At 34.8% G+C, this 19,996-nt stretch overlaps 1 protein-coding gene across 4 annotated transcripts in view; it reads right to left on the reverse strand.

Annotated features, from left to right (window-relative positions):
- STXBP4 (syntaxin binding protein 4) overlaps positions 1–19,996 on the reverse strand; it is a 147,007-nt gene that overhangs the window by 70,401 nt on the left and 56,610 nt on the right. For all 4 annotated transcript variants that reach the window (XM_033089637.1, XM_033089640.1, XM_033089639.1 and 1 more), the window contains one exon: positions 5,200–5,376. In XM_033089637.1, coding sequence (XP_032945528.1) covers positions 5,200–5,376 — 177 coding nt within the window. The remainder of the gene's footprint in view (positions 1–5,199; positions 5,377–19,996) is intronic.

The following is a 19,996-nucleotide window of genomic DNA, read 5'->3' on the forward strand; positions in this document are numbered from 1 at the left end:
TAGACAAACGAAAATGGAGAGAGTTTATTACCAATAGATCCTCACTAAACAAATTTCTAAAAGCTGTACTTCAGGAAGAAAATAATTCAAGCAAAAAGGTCTGAGGAGCAAGAAAGAATATCGAACATAGAAAATGGTAAACATGGCAGTCTAAACAAAGGGTGACTACACAAAATAAATTGTAATAGTATCTAATTTATGGTGTTAAAAGTCAGGAAAGAACTAAATAAAATACTGACAAAATTAGAAATTAAGTAGGAAGTGATGATTGGATTTATGTTCTAAAGTGCTTTTAGAAGAAGGGGGAAAGCTAGTGATTAGTTTTATAATTTAAGTTAAAATGGAATGTTAAAATTTTTAAGATAATCATTAAAAATTAGAAAAAGAGTGTATACCTTCTAAACCAGCAGAGGGAAATAAATGGAATGGGAGGGGAGGGGAACACAGGAGAAATCTGAACCCAACCCCCCGCCCCACCAAAAAGGCAAGAAATGAGAAACAACTAGAAAACATGAGACAAAATGTACAAATTAAGAGGGTGAAAATGAAGCCAAGTGCATTAGCAAATAAAAGAATGTAAATGAAATAATCTTTCTAATCTAAGATCAAAAATTAGTTAGATGGTGGAAAAAAATCCAACTACATGTTGTTTACCATAGACACAATTAAAATACAGGGACACTGAAAAGTTGAAAGTAAAAGGATGGGAAAAAAATACATCGATAAATATTAACCGAAAGAAATCCAGCATAACTTTTAATATCAATCAAAAACAAACATTAAGGGGAAAAGAAGAATGCTAGATTGAAGAATCACAACATTTTCATAAAAGGATGAGAACATAATTCCAAGCTTGTATTCAGTTAAAAGCATTACTTCAAAATACATAAAGAACATTAACCACAAGGGAGATTTTAACACACTTCCCTGACAAATTAATATGACTAGAGAACAACTGAACCCCGCAATTAATGACTCTGATCTAGTGGTCTCTAATAAAACTACATCAAACAATGCAGAGTGTTTTTCAAACTTACTTGGAGCATATGTAAACATTGGCTACACAATAAGCCATGAAACAACCCTCAACAGATGCTGTTATTATCCCACAGACTGGATGCTCTGGCCACAATGCAATTAACCTTTCTGTGTCTCGGTAGTTTATAAATCAAGACTTAATGATACATATGAAAATTATTCCCAAATTAATCTATATATTAAATGCATTTTCAGTAAAAAGGCCAATCTTTCTTTTCTTTCAGTTGAATTTATAAACTGAGTCTAAAAACATATCAAAGATCAAAGGGTCAAGTAGCCAATACACGTTTAAAGAAAAAGAACTAGGCAGGGTGATTAGATCTCAAGACTAACTGTAAAAGATATAGTAATCAATACAATGTGTTATTTGCACAGGAATAAAAATAAATAAATAAAAGAGAATAGAGCCCTCGAAAAGATCCACTCACATGAAATCTTGATAAGACAGTGCTGATTTTGTAGATCAATTAGGAAAGAATAGGCTTTTGAAATAATGGTGTTGGTGTAGTAGGTTACTCATTTAGAAGAAAGAATGAAATGGATCCTCACCTTACATGATGCCACAAAACCAATGACAGAAAGATCAAAACTTTAAAACTTTTAGAGGCAAATATGAAGGAATATCTTTATATCTTTGGGAATGGAAGGACTTCTAAAGAAGACACATTCTTTAGAAGGGAAAATTGATCAAGTTTGATTACATGAAAATTAAGAACAGCTGTTCATTTCACCATTGGGTGAAAAAGCAAGCCATAAATTCAGAAGATTTCTATAACATACAGTGCATTACAGGTCTAGTAACCAGAACATACAATCACTGTATATCAACATGAAAAAGATAATCCAATGGAAAAACTGCTAAAGGATATGAAGAGGCATTTCCCATAGAAACACAAACGCCTAATAAATACATAAATATATTCTCCACTGGCTATGTGGGGCTGGGAGCAAAGCCCTGGTTTATAGCATTTGGGGGTGTAAATAACACCATCATGGCTGTTTTCAAGCTACCAACCTAATGTCGATAAATACGGAGTTGAGAAGCGAGGTACACAGTTAGCTCTCCTGAGCCAGTGCCAGCTGGCTGATCCCAGCACATCAGTAGCTCAAAGTCATTACTAAACAAGGAAATTCAAATTAAACCACAATGAGACCTACTTACCACACCTTACAGACTGATAAAAATTAAAAATAAAGGAAAACAAAGTGTCATCAAGGATGTGGGGTAAACTGTAATTCTCATTCACTACTGGTAGGAGTAAAAATTGGTTCAAACACAATTGGGCATTACCTAGTAAAGCTGATTGCACAATCATCATGCAACCTAGCAATTCCACTCCAAGGTATGAACCAAAGAGAAACTGTTGCATATGTAGAGTAGAGCAGGATATACAGAGGATGCCAAAAAAACGTATACGCATTTTAAGAAAGGAAAAAAACAACTATTAAAATTGTAATACCCAATATATGCCTATAACAAAAGATGAATACAAGTCATGTTTGACTTCTGCAATTACAAGAGGTGCTCAAAGTGGTTACCATCTGTGTCCAGACACTTCTGACTACAGGGAACTACTGCTTGAGCAATGTTGACCAAATCATCCACTTGGATACATTTTTCTGGCACCCCGGTATATATAAAAAAATGTGTTTAGCAACACTGTTCATAAGAAAAGAAAATGGAAACAATTAGACTGTCCATCAAATACAGAATGGATAAATACACTGTAGTATACCCGATCAGTGGCATACACAAAAAAGCAAAGGAAAGACATAAACTAGCTATAAACTTCAAATAGATGAATTGCAAAAACAAAGTGTTGGGTGAAAAAAAGCAAGTCAGAATAATAATAGTTGATTTCTATTTATATAAAATTGATAAACAGGCAAAACTAAACAACATATTGTTCAGGGATATATACATAGGTCGTAAAATTATCAAGAAAACAGTTAACACTAAATCTAGGAAAGTGGTTACTTCTGAGGGCAAGGGAGAGGGACATAATTAGAGAGGGACGTTGTGAGTCTAAAGTATTGATAATGTTTTATTTCTTAAAAATGAGATGAATAAAAGAAAAAGCAAACAAGGTAAATAGGTAAATAAATGGATTACACAAGGGAAAATTTATAATGAAAAGTAGAAAGATTGTTACAAAAAGAATCTGTGTCTTAAAAAAAAATATTTGCCTATCAATCCTCTAATGTCTTGGTCTATGTTTCTTCAAGGAATCAGAAACAACAAAAAAAGTTTCCTTCTCTTTCTCCACTGGAACTGGGTTTGGAAAACGTTAAGATGACCAAGTCTACCATCTCTTCTTTTAAAAAAAAAAAAAAAAAGGACCGGCCCAGTGGCTCAGGTGGTTAGAGCTCCATGCTCCTGACTCCGAAGGCTGCCAGTTCGATTCCCACATGGGTCAGTGGGCTCTCAACCACAAGGTTGCCGGTTCAACTCCTCGAGTCCCGCAAGGGATGGTGGGTTCCGCCCCCTGCAACTAAGATTGAACACGGCACCTTGAGCTGAGCTCCCGGATGGCTCAGTTGGTTGGAGCGCGTCCTCTCAACCACAAGGTTGCCAGTTCGACTCCCACAAGGGATGGTGGGTTGTGCCCCCTGCAACTAGCAACGGCAACTGGACCTGGAGCTGAACTGTGCCCGCCACAACTGAGACTGAAAGGACAACAACTTGAAGCTGAATGGCACCCTCCACAACTAAGATTGAAAGGACAACAACTTGACTTGGAAAAAAAAGTTCTGGAAGTACACACTGTTCCCCAATAAAAAGTCCTGTTCCCCTTCCAATTAAAAGAGAGAGAGAGAGAGAGAGAGAGAGAGAGAGAGAGAGAGAGAGAGAGAGAGAGAGACTGAATTAATTTTATTACCAGACAACTTAGGACAAAAATACTTTCTCAGGTAGGAGATGGAAGAGAGAACTGCAAATAACCTACACTTTAAAAACAAATTTGAATAAATTCATGTGAACTCCTTGAATGTTGTATTATTTTTTTTAAGTATTTTAAAGACTGATTTTCCCTCCAAAATAACTATAGTTATATAAAAAAAGTACTTTCAAGATTCTGATCATTCCCAAAATATTTGTTTAGAATCATGTTAAAGTTACATGAAATAAGCACATATCTCTATTTTCACAATGTAAGTACTGGGTCAAAAATAATAAATGTATGTAATATTCCTAAGAATTGCTGCTTTCTCAAGCAACGTTTTCCCCTTGGCCTTGCGCTAGCACCAAAGGGTGGCAGTTTTCTTGTGGAACTGGTTTAAGTGGACAAATGTGAGAAACAGATTAGTAACTCTTAACTGCTAACCTGAGAAAATTTCAGATTTTCTAAACTGGTTTCATTTCCACTTGGCATAGTTAAAGTATTTAATCCATTTATGTATAAATAAATAGACATAAATAATTCAAATTTGCTTTATGTTCTCTTAAAGCTAGTTGGATTAGAGACACAAACACCTATTATGTTTATAAATGAACTCTATGAAGTTATAAAATATCTATTTCAATTTATTTAATTTTCTACCTTACTTCAGTGAGGTAAAAATGTATATATCTATTATACTTTTTGAATGGCATTCAATGGATATAGTACGTATTATGTAAAAAAAAAAATCATGCAATAAAAAATTCACATAAAAAAAGTTCACATTGCCTTGTATAAAGTATTCAATATTTTGCTATTGAAATTGGAGGCTACCAAATTCAAACTCAGTTTTTTTCTATTAATGATCTTAGGCCTTGGGCAAAAATTATTTAATTTTCACACTTCCTTCAGTGTTTTAATCAAAGAGCAAACCCATCCCTAGGCTCTTCTTTCAAATTAGCAAGTTTAGAAACAAAAGGAGAACACCAATGTCATCAATTAGGTGTTAAACAGCTCCACCACTTAATGCCTGAGCTGTACAATGCTGACCAACGACCCACATGAATTTGGAGTGCATGCTCTCCCCTCCCGAAGCTATCTGAATAAAGGGAGGCTCACAAGCTTCACATCACCTCCATCACAACACATCATCCTATCACTGAATGACAGAAGACAAAACACTGACCTAGTTTAGAAGTGCAGATGAAAAGAAAATGAAAACAGGATACATGACAACGGCAAGGAAACCATGGTAACTAGAAGAGGGGACTGTTTTGCTTACTTTATTTTGGTTGGAATAGCCAGCAAGCTGAGCCTTGAGTTCTGTAATCTCGGCCTCTAACAGACGGATCACTTCTTCATAGTCCATTTCCATTCCGTGCGCCTGTCTCTGTGCAGCTTCTGCAAGATGAATCCGACTTCGTAAGGCTCTTGTTTCTTCAACTACAGCTTTGGCTTCCTAAAGATTTCAAAATTGATGTCATTGGAAAAAAAAAAAAAAAACATGTAAAACTAGTCCAGTGGTTTAAACAACAGATTTTCCTCCCCCTGAAGTTATAATCCCAAACCTTAATCAATATACACCTGTTCCTCACGTCTCGATTTGAAAACTAATATTCATGTTATTTTATTATACAGAGTAGCTGCTTGATCTTCCTTTTCCTTTTCCTTCCTCTTAGACAATTTTCAGTAGGGAATCTCCAGCTTCACACACCTAGCATGACATTTTGAAAATAAGGGAAGCAGAAGAGAATTGAAAATGGAAAACGGAAGAAGAATTGGTTCAAAAGATAAAAAGAGTAGGCATCCATAAAACTCAAGTAGTTCATGGTAAGGCTTTATGTTCTAGGAAGGTTCTTGCGGCTTCATCAGATACTGTTGAGAGATTTATAGTATTGTGGGACTTCTCCGGGGTCCAAGCCCCAGGAGCCAGAGCTGACTCCTAGACATCAGTCTAACTGCTACTTTTCCTTTTCGATTTAAGCCAAAAGGTATTATAGAATTCAGGAGCAAAATACATAGCTATTTCTACAGGATGCAATGCTCACAAGACATTTTAATAAACACACGGTATGCCTCAGGTGATTCATGTGTCTTCTTCTCTCATTTAACTTTTAGAACACTGAGGGAAAGGAATTATTAAAAATCATTTCATACGTAATCAAACAGAGGCTCAGGGAGGTTACATAACCTGTCCGAGGACACATAGTAATGCCAGAATTGAAACCCAGGTCTGCCTGACTCCAACCTTACTGTTCTTTTCACCATTTTACTCTGCCACTAGATGACAAACAAATAAAATTACATACTAGCTATGTTCTCTACCTGACGAAGAAGATGGCGTAGCGCACCACTTGCTCTCTGAAAATGTGCCTTGGTGCTGGGTCAATGACAGTCCTCCAGGACACCAATATAATTTAACATGGCATTTATTATACTGTAAGACATTTCTTTTTCTTTACTTGATGCAGAAGTCTCTTTTATCTGCAATGGAACTTTCTGCTCCAATTGCCATGGCTAATATTCAACTATGGCTAATTTAATGTTCTTGGAGCTATTATAGGACACTTGATTTTGTTCAAGCCTAAGTACAATTGAAATGAAGGGGGGGCTAGGGATATGGACATATTTTTAAGGATCAAATTTTCATTCATACATTCAATAACTATTAGGTACTTATTTTGTGTCAAGTTCTAGGTACTAAGAATACAGCGTCAAACAAAATAGACAAAAAAATCCTACCTCCTACCTCCCAGAATTTACACTCAAGTTTGGGGAGAGGGTAAATTAGAGATTATCAGTGAAGAGCTCATTGAAAAGACCTTTGATAAGAGACCTACAGGAAGGATGGAGTCATGAAGATTTCCTCTGCCCATAAAGATTGCTGGGCAGAAGAAACAGTGTGCGCAAAGGTCCTGAGATGGGATTGTGCATTGCATCTTCAGAGAACAGCGAGGAAGCCTGTGTGGCAGCAGTAGTGTGGCAGGGGACATGAGGGCAGAGTGTTAACAGGAGCAAGAGCAAAGCTGCGGTTGGGGTGCAGTGACAGATCTCAGGGGGCTTTGTCGGCCATGGTAAGGACGGTGGTTTTACTCAGGGTGAGATGGGAAGGGATTGGAGGGGTTTGAGCAGCGAAATGATAGAATCTGACTTAAATTTTAAGTGGATTACTTTTGCTGCCGTGTTGAGAGTAGACTACAGGGGGTGGGCAAGGATGGAGTGGGGAGAAGGGGAAGGGGACAGACAAAACGTAATTGTGGCTTGCATGAGGATGACAGCAGTGGAGATGACGGGAAGTGGTTAGATTCCAAGTGTAGTTTGAAAGTAGAGCTAACAGGACTGATAGTACATCATTAACAACGTTTACTTAGCAGTTACTGCATCTGGACAATCAATGTTATGTGATAAAAAATACAAAGGGGATAAAAGATACCTTTCCTTTCCTGGCTCAGCTTAGAACCGTAGGTATGACTTCGATAAGTAGAGGAAGAGAGTAGGGCAGGTCAGACCAAACGAACAATGTGAGCAAAGGAAGAGAGATGAGAAGGAAGGTGGTACATGTGTGAAAGGACGCCAGATCAACTTTGACTGAGTTGATGCTTCCCATAAGGGAGCAATGGGTCCAAAAAGGTTGAGGAGAGGAAGGGGAAGGACTGGGCTATGGAGGAAACGGCATGACAGGCAAAGGAGCTGGTATCTGGAGAAGTCCTGAAGTCTTCTGAGCCGAAATGGATATGAGAACACGGTGCTTTAAAAAAATAAATCTGGCAGTAGGATGCAAGATGGAGAGATGTGGCCAACCAACGGCTACTGGATCCTTGATGCAAACAACTTTATGTCTTTATGTTTAAAGTAATTGTCTTTAAAAAAAAAAGTAAAGTAATTGTCTTTATGTTTAAAGTAATTGTCTATGTTTAAAGTAATAAAAGGGTACTTTTAGAAAGAGATATCTGGGGAAATGAAAGGACATTTACTGAGCCACATCAGTCAGTTCAGCACAGGGGATCAAGAGTCACCAGTGTCACCGCTCAACTTTCACATCAGACTGTTGTGCACACAAGAGGTGATGGCTTAGTACGTGCCAGCACTACCCTAAGGATTTTACCTGGATCAGCTCAGTTAACCCGCATACTGCTATGTGAGGGATGTCTATTATTATCTTCATTTAATGGATCGGAACTTGAAGCTCAGAAAGATTAAGTAACTTGCTCAGAATCACAAACCTAATAAGTGGCTGAACTAGGATTTGCACCCAAGCAGTTTAGTTACAAAGCTCATGCTCTTGACTACTATGCCAAAGTACCTCTCCAATTATAGAAAATGCTAAAAAAAAAAATAAAAAAGAAAGAAAAGTCACCTGTAGATGACAATATCATCAGTACCCAACCCTGCACGAGCCTTAGGATGTGGCCAACACAATCTACTCAAAAACATTAGACATGGATTCATCATTCTCCATTTTCCATTCCATCAAGCTAGAAAAAAATATATTGTTGCTGAAGAGAAAGGGGAGGGGCAGAGAATTCTCCATAGCTGCAATGAAGAATAACTAATTTGATGATTTGTCTCCTTCACACTCACTTCATGGAGCTTTTATTCCTCTATAAAAACAGCACTTTTATTTTTGTTCAAAGAATGCTGGTTAATTAAATGAAGAATCTGGATGGAATTTATGTAGCCACGATAGTGCACTGATGGTAATACAGTGTGAAGTGCAGTTGGGTGGTAAAAGATGCAGAGGTTTTGATGCTGAATAAATTCATGCTATTTCTTTTGTAAACGTATAACTAACTGTCAGGCTGGTACATGTGACCCCTTAGCAAAGTTCCAGCGCAATTCCCATTGAATGGCTGTTTAAAAGATTAGTGCATTGAAATGATGACTCTTAGAGAAAGCAGTAAAGAAAAGATAGCAGCAGATTTAGCAACACGGGATCACATAAATTCATTTTTTCTTTTCTTCCTGGGCTGTCTTTTAATAAATACCTAACTGTAAAGCCTCCTATGTTAGTAACAATTGAGCCAGAATTTTCCCAGTTGCGTCACCATAAGCCTGAAATCCCATCAGGGTGAATACTACGCCAGTTCACTGATTTACTTTGTATTAGGTAAAGATTAATTCTGCTTAGAAAGTTAGAAAATAAAAGAGAAACTAAGATGGAATAGTAAATCAGAAAAATCGACATAAGTATTATGCTTTGCAATACTAAGCATTATAAGCAAATATACTAAAAGGGACCTGAGTTACAAAGTCAAATCTCTGACTTAACTTTTTTTGATGACACTGAGGAAATGCCTTCAACTCACACTGTTCCATTGTAAAATGAGGATTTTCCACCTCACAATTTTACAATGAGTCTTCAAGGAAAATCACCTAGATTCTTCTGTGAAAATATAATTCAAACTAATGAAAATCATTAGAGCCTACAAATACTTTGAAGTTGGCTATGTGATTGTGTTGAGACAAAGGGCCTTATAAACCCACACAAAGGGGAGTATAAGCTCAGATGAAAGACAATATGGTATGTGTTTTTCCACGTACAGCACTTCCTCCCCATGAGGCAACATGATATAAAATGAAAAATATGAGCGTTGGATGAAGTATACCTAGGTCAGAATCTTAGATCTGGGAATTTTTCATTTTCTGGCTGTGCAGCTCTCTAAGACTCGGTTTGTTCATTTGTATGATGGGAAGTAACACCACCTACTTCACAGGATCAAAGCAACTCTCACAAGACGGTTGAACAAACTATTTCAGTTCTTGTTACAGTTTTTTTCCCATTCCTCTTTACTGCTTTTGAAAACTATACATCATCACCTATGCGATTAGAGAACGAGACTAGATAATTTATTAAGGGCTTTCCCTCAATAAGGCGCTCTAGTAGTAATATCAGTTATTGAAATTTAGAGCAGTTGTTTGAAGCATAACATGTACGTCTTTTTTCATGTTAGCAACAATCATGTAAAACCTTTTCTTCTCTAGTTATGAGTTGTAATGGCTCCCTAAAATAGACGGGAAAAGCATTAACAGCAGTTGCACACTGTAATTAGGATGGCATATCATTAGCCTTAGAAGTTCTGTAATTTTTAAGCTAATCAGTAAATCTTTCAAAATGTCAATGGCTGACAGGAGAAAAAGGAGACTGCAAAGAGATATATGTTTTAGTGTAATGTTAACTTATGCTACCGAGCCTGAAAGAATACTTCTCTTATCAGCTTCCTACAGTCACTGACTGGAAAACCTTTCTTGGTCTAGGTCCCATTACAGCTTGTGAAAAAGATTAAGGGTTACTACAGGAAGACGGCTGTTGAAGGAAAAGTGTTTAAAAGCAAGTTATATCCAATTTCCTTAACTTGGGTATCGGAATTAGTAAAATAGGTATAATATTCTCTTTAATGGATGATCTCAAAGTAATTTGCAGAGGTTCACAAATGAATCTACAACTCATTCCTTAAACATGGACACCTCTGGGGGAGAAAATTAATCCACAGAATTTTACATATGCCTCTGATACTTGGCTCTCTCCTTTCACTTTCCTTACTCCTCCTCCATGCATACCTCCATGTATCAAGCACCTAACCATGTATCAAGCATTGTGAAGTCTTCATTTATGATATACTTGCAGCCATCCCTTAATTTCCATTTTCACCACCACATTACTTCATGTCTTTTATCAGTTCACACACAGGTACTACAAAAATCACGTAAGTGACCACCTGTGTTCTTCACAATAATGTATCCTGCACACTTCTGAAGGATCTATTATCCTAAAGTACTGCTCAATTCCACATTAGTTAAATTTAAGTACATGGGACATGATGTAACGGTACATGATAAAATAGATCCTCAATCTCCATGCTTCAAGGTTCTCTACTACTTGTTCCAAATCAACCTTTCCAGCCTTAGTACATTCAAATCTTACATGATTACTGTATCCAAGTATATTAACTTACAAATTTCCCAGCACAAATTCTCATGCCTCTAAGATGCTTTTGAGAACATTATTCCTTCCACTAAGTGTATACACTTGTCCCACTTTTTCTTTATTCAGTTCTCATCTGTCCTTCAAAATCTACTTCAGATTTTACATTCTCTAATCTTTGCAGACCACTTCAGCATACAATTTCTCCCTCCTTTTATATTTTATAATATCTGTTGTCTGTAATTAATCACATTCTACTTGGTATTTCCTACTGCTATCTTGAACTGTCATTAAAATATTAAATATTTACTACCTAACTTTCTAAAATCAAAGGGTCTTGACTGCCCAAATTAAAACATATGCTATATGCTGTCTGAAAGTAAAAACCCTACCTAAAATGAAAAGGTACTTTACTTAACATAAACATGAGATATAACTGAGTTGAAAAACAGTGAAAATGATTATTTTGTTTTTCACATACTATAATAATTGCCCTCGAGAACTTCATTAGGTAAGAAGTTTTCATAGAAAAGTCCTTCATAAAAAGTTTCAACTTAGGGGGTGGCCGGTTAGCTCAGTTGGTTAGAACATGGTGCTAATAACACCAAGGTTGCCGGTTCGATCCCCACGTGGGCCACTGTGAGCTGCGCCCTTCTTAATAAACATATAAACAAACAAACAAATAAAGTTTCAACTTTATGAGACTATTAATAGAACTATATTTCATTTATATAATTATAATAATCATAAATCATGATATGAAAAATACCACATAATTAAAAACAACTTATTTTATTAAACTCCCTTTATATATAAATTAAACAAAAATCCTTTTATAGTATTTATCAAGCAAATGAGATTATGTCAAAGCCAAGTGAAACAAAAAAAATATCAAGGTTGAAAAAAGACAGTTACACTTTATTGTGTTTGACAATTTATTTCTTGTTTTTTTATTAGATTAAAACAATTTAAAAATTTAAAAATTACGCACGCTAGTTTATATTTCCCTAACATTACATTTTTTGTCATAAATTAATATAGTAGATGGTCTCAAGGACTATATAATCTTGAAGGTCCCATGAGTCCCACGTTGAAGTAAGAATACCAAAAGTGTTTCCAACCTCACTCATATCCCTGATTCTATGATTTATGTGGTAACATTTCTTTGTAAAGCGTGTAAAAATGATATATATTTGTAAATCCACAGAACAAAGATTTTTTTTAGTTTGTATGAAAAGGCAAAATCCTCACTTTGCAAAAGCTTTTCTGAGGAAAAGCAGGTCAATCAAATTATAATTAGCTCTAATTAACCATCCCAAGAGTTGTCAAGTTCTTCACCTGCAGCTGCCTCATTCTCCAAAAGGTGCAAAATTTTGAGTTCTGCTTCTGAACCATCAAAGAAAATCCAAGAAACAATTTTCAATCTGTGTTTATAAACAGAAGTCCCTAATCAAAGCCAGGCATAGAAGTACATCTATCTGATAAATTTTACCATATGAACTTGTCTACAATATAAATATTTATTAACTATTAAAACCCTGTTTTGACAATATATTAAACCCTTCACATGTATTTTCTGGTTTAGTCAAGATTGACATGAAAGAAAAAACTATTTTTGTACTTCTATAATTCTGGTTAGAAATGTACCAAAAGGGAACATTTATGGTATTTGAAATTTCTTTTCCTAATCAGAGTTTAAACCCTGTTCATTGAAGCCTGACACACCTCAAAGACTACTTTTTCACCTATTAAACATTTAGAATTCATCTGAACTTTGAGTTTTAAGGGAAATCTTGCTTCAAAACAGAAACGTATTCCTTCCAAATTTACCTTTAGCGGTTTAATCCAGTCAGAATCAAAATTTTACCAAATTTTATTTGTTTTGGAGGAAATTGACCAAGATTTCTAAATTTGAATCTAGATATATTAGGTTGGTGCGAAAGTAATTGCGGTTTTTGCAATTATTTTTAACCTTTTAAACCACAATTACCTTTGCACCAACCTAATAATAAGATCTAAATAATAAATAAGACTCTTAAATTGATTTGGAAGAAAAAAATCAGTGAGAACTGGTAAGCAAATTAAAAAAAAAAAGATAATAACAAGAGGAAAGAAAAGAAAGAAGGTGGGACATGACCCAAGGACTTAAGGCATTTGGTACTGGCCAAAGAAGAGTTAGATAAAACATTCATCCACCCAATAAATATTTATTGACAAAGAAAGTGGAAAGACCAGATGCCCCAAACAGACTCTACATTATATAACAATTTAATCTATGATAATAGAGATATCACAAAACAGTAGTATGTGGTTGTGACAAGCTATTGGGGAAAGAAGTGTAAAGTGTAGAACTTCATCTCAAACCATAATCTAAACAAAATAATTCCTTATATGGGTTAAATACAGGCAGACATGGGAGGAACACTAAGTAAATATGCATCTGAAATCTGGCTAAGAAGGAACTTTTAAAAAGTTTTTTAAGAGGAGAAATCACAAAGAAAAAGATTTGTCAACACAAAAACCCCTGTGTTTTAAAAACTTTGAAAAAATTACAAAGGCAATTTACATATAGGTGAAAACATCTGTGAAAGACTTGGTACAAATAGGATTAATAACTATAACGTAAAGAGATCTTATAATATGACGTGGGGAAAAGGAGGAAAATAAGCATTAAATAAGAGTACAAGAGAAGTGAAGAAGAAAAAGCAGGAATGGTAAGGGAATACAGATAACATAAGGGGCATATGGTCAGGAGGGCAGAATGTCACTTCCAACCATATCAGGAAATCAGCTGCTTTCCATATTGAAGAATGTGATGGAATTCACAATTTGAAACCCACGGTGACAGACAATCTCTGGTAAGTAACATGGATGACAATGAATCACAGTATAATATTTTCAAATAGGGTCATTTATATATGTAGGCTTAGGTACTGCTAGAGAAGTCTTGTTTTCAATTCTAAAATAGCTTGCGAATAAATCATATAACACAATGTCATGAGTCCCATGTTGAAGTAAGAATACCAAAAGTGTTTCTCGCATAGTAAACTGCCAAGATAAGAGTTTTATAGTATCAACTGCCTTATCACTACTTCCTCCTTGGGTAAAATTTACTAGTTTGTCAGCCAAATTAATATGTATTGCTCTAACACAGAGATGCTGAAAATACACCCTAGAAAGGTGCTCTCTTAGCTACTGATTAATGGAATTTTAGAGATTTGTCTTTGTTTGTTTTTAGTTAAATGATGAAAATTAGAGGGAGTAATGCCTACTCAATTATGCCTGTGACAACTCACCAGCTATAGGATACCTATTCTGAAATGCTTTGTTGGAAGTGATGGTTTTGTTCTATTTTTCTTTTTTTCTTACTATACTGAGAGCTCCTTGCAGACAGTATGTCTAGCTTTCACAGTGCATCCATACAAAATAAGCATTAAATAAATGTTTCTTAAATTCCCTTGCCACGTCTTCCTTGTAAGTTACTACAGGTATGTGTGAAACAATTGATATAAGAATGCTGAACGGGGTCCATGAACAGCCAGAAAATAAACGGCTCATGGTATGGAACCCAGAACCCTAACATCAGCTCTAACTACACGGAAATCAACCATCTACAGAAAATACTGTAATCAAATGAGCTGCAAGGTTTCTATGAAAAATAAGATCACTTCCCTTCTAAATTCCTCCAACATTGAAAATTCTGTGATTCTAATTAATTTAACACAATTAAAATGGATTTGATGGTATGACTAGGATAATAAAACTTCTCTCAGAATTCTAAAAATGCTAAGAATCCTTCTACATTAAAAAGGAACTGCTATTTGGAAATGGGGATTCTGAAATAGGCATCTGTTTGCCAATGCTTGTTTAGGATGCTACATGCACCTCCAAGGAATCACCAGACACGGCTGGTGTCTGTGCAAACAGGAATGCCAACTGGCTGTCCTCGTGTTCCTTTTCCAAGCAAGCTGCCTTTAATTTAGGCAGTTTCTTGGGCAAAGTCTAATGTTGGAGCATGCACTGGTCATTTTTTGATTCCCATAGAGAGAGTTCATGTTGAAAAATAAATCCAACCAACTTTGTCTAAGAAGTTTCTCCACTCAGATGGCTGTCCAGCATTATAAGAGCATTATAATTTCTTTTCACCAAGAGGCTTTCTTTTCTTTTAAAAAATCATTTAAAGATAATTGCAGATTAAACACAGTTGTAAGAAACAATACAGTGTTTCCCTGTACTCTACTCAGTCTCCTCCAGTGGTTATATCTTGCATTACTTTAGCAGACTATCACAACCAGGAAACTTCACGGATATAATCCACCAGCGTTAATCATGTTTCACCAGTTTTATACGCACTGAGCGATAAAAAGGAACAACCTTTGGATGTATACAATATTGCCAAGGGAATTATGTCCAGTGGAAAAAGCCAATCCCCAAAAGTGACATACCCCATGATAACATTCATATGGCATTCTTGAAAAGACAACATTATAAAGGTAGAGAACAGGTTAGTGGTTGCCAGGTGTTAGGCAAGGGGGGCTGGAAGGAGGTGGCTGTGGCTATAAAGGAGTACCATAAGGCATCCTTGTACAGAGGATTTTTAATAGAAAAAAATGCTGATATCCTGAGGTCACAGGTGAACATCTGAAATAGAAACGTAGGAACATTTTACTACATACAGTACCCTTTTAGAAAAGGAAAGACTGACAACCCAAATATATGTATTTTTCTTCTTTTTCCCTCTAGAGATAAAATTGGCATTTTAGAATATTTACTAGCGCTATCCTGAAATACTATAAAACGTTCAGATCACGAAAGACAAAGTATCCTGAAATACTACAAAAAGTTCAGATCACTAAAGCTGATATGAGGCAACTCATATCAGCTCTAAAAATTAAAGACTTTACTATTTCTTTAACAAATGTACAAAGAAACACAATCTCTGAAAGTGTGAAAACATGAATACTTCTTTAGTAATCACATATTGTTGTTCCTTTTAAAGATAGTGTATTTGTCCTGTCCTTAAACTTTCCTTTGTTGTTTAATCCATAAGCCAAGATAGCTCATAGGCCAGCTACATCAGCTATAACTGAATTCATGTTCAATCTCAACGGTCCACAGGGAATCCTGTGCTTTGACCTTACATTTCTGCCGCAAGACTTTATACCCTCCGCAAGCATTCAATCCAACCTTTGCACAGGTGAGGCCAACTACAGCTGGGCTTATCTGAACCTAGAGAAGTTGCCAAATGAACAATTTCTCATGTTTCTTTAGGGCAAAGACTGGTTCAGGCAAGCTAACTATTTTAGCTTTGGACTGTTCACCAATTCACGGCTGCCTTAGGTCATAACACTATGGTGAAAGAAACTTTAAAAACAACTTAAGTGTGAGAGCAGGTTTGAGAAAGTTGTTGATCAAAGGAAGTTGCTAGAAGACGGCCTATGCCTGTTAAAAGTTGTTAGAACTTGAAGAAAAAAATAACAAGAAGTGTAATTTCATCAGAAATTGTGCTCATGATTTTAAACAGTAAAGTTGGGTTATTCTGTAAGGCATAAAAACTCATCAAAAATACTTAAGATTTTAGAGAACGGGACAGCCAATTCTTTACAAAACAGTGAGTAAAGTATTCTGGTAGCCATGCCTGGTTGAAATGTACTTAATACTTCTGGTGAAAAAGGATCCCTTAACAACTTGTTCTTTAGTTTTATATTTCTTTCCTCCCTCTCCCTTCCTTTTTCCAATTCCCCCTTTCTCCCTCTCTCTTTGTTCTTCATTGTTTTCTTTTGGGTCACTACATTAAATAAAGGTAAATTAATTTCTATAATTTAAAGTAGCTAATGTACCTGCAAAAGGGAAGATTATTATGTTTTTAGGATCAAGCTACTGTTTCAAAAGAATTCAATTAAAAGTTTGTAAGTGAGTGAACAAAGGATATCAAACTGTGTCCTCTTTTCCCTTTGGTAACCAGTGTAGTAGTGTTTTAATAATTACGTTACCTATGTATTCAAAGGACTTATATGGTGCAATTATTAGTATTGTACTGATTTCCTGTCAAGACCTTCAAAAAGATACCAAAAAGAGGTGAAGAAATTTTGCCAAATTTCACACAACTCAAGTTTTCAGTGCTAAAAATTTTTAAGAGAAGAATTACACACACTTACTTTCTACCTATAATTTTAAAGACCCTTTTGATAATTGTGAAAAAAGATAAAAAGTGGAGAGGTATTTTCACTAAAGCATAGGAACTCTTTCATTAAGTCCATATCACTGAAATAATGACATTGTACATACATCGGAGAAGCTGATGGTAGGTATGGTCAGTATGCTAAAAAAAAAAAAAGGACCGTTTTGGGTTGATTTGGGGTGGTATATTTTTTATTGCAAATGTGTTTTTCTAAAATGAATAGTTATATTAGTATGCATGCATGTGGGTTTGTAAACACAGACATATACATATATTTCGAATTATTTTTGGTAAAACCAAAAGACATACATTAAATAATACTATGAAGTAAAACATCTTTACTCTCAATCTCGTTTTTCCCATTTTGTTAATTGCACCATTGCAGACTCTCAATCAGCCAGTTACAAAGCCTTACCTGCTCTGATTATTACTGCACATTCTATCACTGTTAAGTCTGGCAGACCTTACCTTCACGTTCCCTTTCATACAGACCCCTCTGGTATAGTTCTGTTGCCACCAGCAGTTAAATCCTCCATTGTCTATTATCTGGACAAGCACTTCTTAAATTTGAAGGTGCATACAAATCACCCAAGGACGTGTTAAATGCAGATTCTGGTTCGGTAGGTGTGGGGTCAGACCTGAGACTCCGCATTTCTAAGTTCCAAGCGTTGCTGACACTGCTGGTCCTGAGCCACTCTGAGCAGCAAGGATGGAGAGTTCTAAGTCTGCACTGGGCAACGCGGCAGCATATTGGGCACTTGAAATATAGTCGACTAAAGAACTAAAGTTTTAATTTTAATTTATTTAATTTTAATTAGTTTGCATTTAAATTAGATAACTTAAGAAGTGTAAAATATTCTTCCATTACACAAAACTTCAATGTTTTGGTGTAATTCTATTTCGCTTTAATCAGTGCGTTATACTGTTGAACTGTGGTGTTTGTGTCAGGCATGTGAGTCATGTGAATATATGTAAACGCATCACTGATCTGGTTACTGTTAATGAATCAATTAATTTCAAAAATTTTTTTATACACCAATGTAACAGCGTGCTTTTCTGCATATTTTACATAAACAGCATGAATTACAGTAATACATATATAAATCATAATTGGTAATTAAATTGAAATACTTATTTTTATTAGAATATAATTAAATTATTTTTGTCTTTAAAAAGAAGGTATTGAAAAATTTTTTTTAATTTAAAATACAATAATATTTTTGATGCAGAATAAAGTAGACATGAATTAGTTATTTAACCAGGATCATAAAATGAGACTAGAAGAAGGTAAACTGCAAACTTCATGATGAATGCAATTGCAATTTATAAAGCTGTTTGTTGTGGAAAAAAGTTTTTAAACATATAAAAAGTGAATAATGTTAAGAGATTTGTGCAAATGCGTGGTGAATTTCTTAAGAAGTTTTCTCTGAACAGTCAAATAAGAACCTATGAAATTAGTCACTTGAAATCAGAAGTAAATGTTCAACATTTGTACCTTTGGCCAGCTATAAAATGGCTTAGGTTTTTCTGCATAAAGATTAAAACATTTTTAGACTGACATGCTAATTTCAATTATGATAAAAGATGAGAAGAAAATATTTTATAAAAAATGAAAGATCTTCAATTAAGTCACAACAAATACCCACAGAATTCAAGAACTTTCAATGATTAATTGATTCAACATTTGAAAAACTACAAGTATCTTTTCTTAGCTTTAGGTGAGCCATGGAGATATGACACTACTCAATTCATACTTCAGGCACGTACTGTCTTAAAAGGACTTCCAAATTTACCACAAAAAGGTGTCAATCTGCAGCCTAAAAGAATCGAAGTGTGACATAGATATTTTAACTCTTTTGCATCAAAGAAGAGTTTCAGCTGGATAATTAAGAAAAGATTTTATTATAATAGGTGGTGCTCCAGCTATGTATGTTGGACCAAAAATTCAGATTTACTGACATTTTCAAAAAAGAGACTGTTTTCTTTATTGTTTCATTCCATTGTATGATAAATACTGAAAAAAATCTGTGCTCAGTTTCCTGAAGCTGACTATATTAAAAATATCATGGATACAGTTGCTAACCGTACTTAGTATATAAGTGCAAATTCTATGAATCTTCACTAGTTTAGAAGAAAATGGATTTTATGATCCCATATTGTTTGACATTGCTCCTTGGCTGAGTTGTAGAGAGTGTCATAAAATTTTACTGTGCTTTGAATTCCATTCAAGATTTTCTTAGAACAATAAGAATACTTGCTTAATATTCAATAATTAAAGACAAAAATGGCAGTGTGACTTATATTTTATTACCAATATCATATTGTACATGAATAAGCTAAATCTGAAGCTCTAAGGACAGGGAAAGTTTATTTGTGAAGCTATACTAGTATAAGAATTTATACTCACATTGAAATGTTTCATAATATAAATCAATAATAATTTTACATATTTTCTACCATAAATCAATATGTAGATTATAACTATTGATAGTGCCATATAAATTAGCTCCAAAAACTTAAAAGTTTTTGAGTATACTTAGTTAATATTGATAAATTTAGAATTGCTTTCAATATATGCAATAATCCTCTGAATTTGATGTTAATAATATCAAGTTGAAAAGATGTAGTTTTGAAATGATTTTGCCTCAAAGTCTTCTAAAAACATGAAAAGTTCTGTCAATATGGATGTAAATATTAAAACTAAAGGATTTTTGGTATTCATTTCAGTTATTGGAAACTTTTAAACTATTGGCACATTTGGGTATCTGAACCTATTTTTTCAACTGTAAATCTTGTTGAATCTAAACACAGATCTAGTATTTCCAGTGAAAATTTGATGTATAAATTAAGACGTGTTGTAAGCGTAAAATAATACTGACTTCAAAGATACAGTATGAAAAAATGTAAAACTATCTCATTAATAAATTTTTAATTAAAATGATGTCTTAAATATATTAGACTAACACAAAATATATT

Source organism: Rhinolophus ferrumequinum, chromosome 21, assembly GCF_004115265.2.
Source record: "Rhinolophus ferrumequinum isolate MPI-CBG mRhiFer1 chromosome 21, mRhiFer1_v1.p, whole genome shotgun sequence".
NCBI lineage: Eukaryota > Metazoa > Chordata > Mammalia > Chiroptera > Rhinolophidae > Rhinolophus > Rhinolophus ferrumequinum.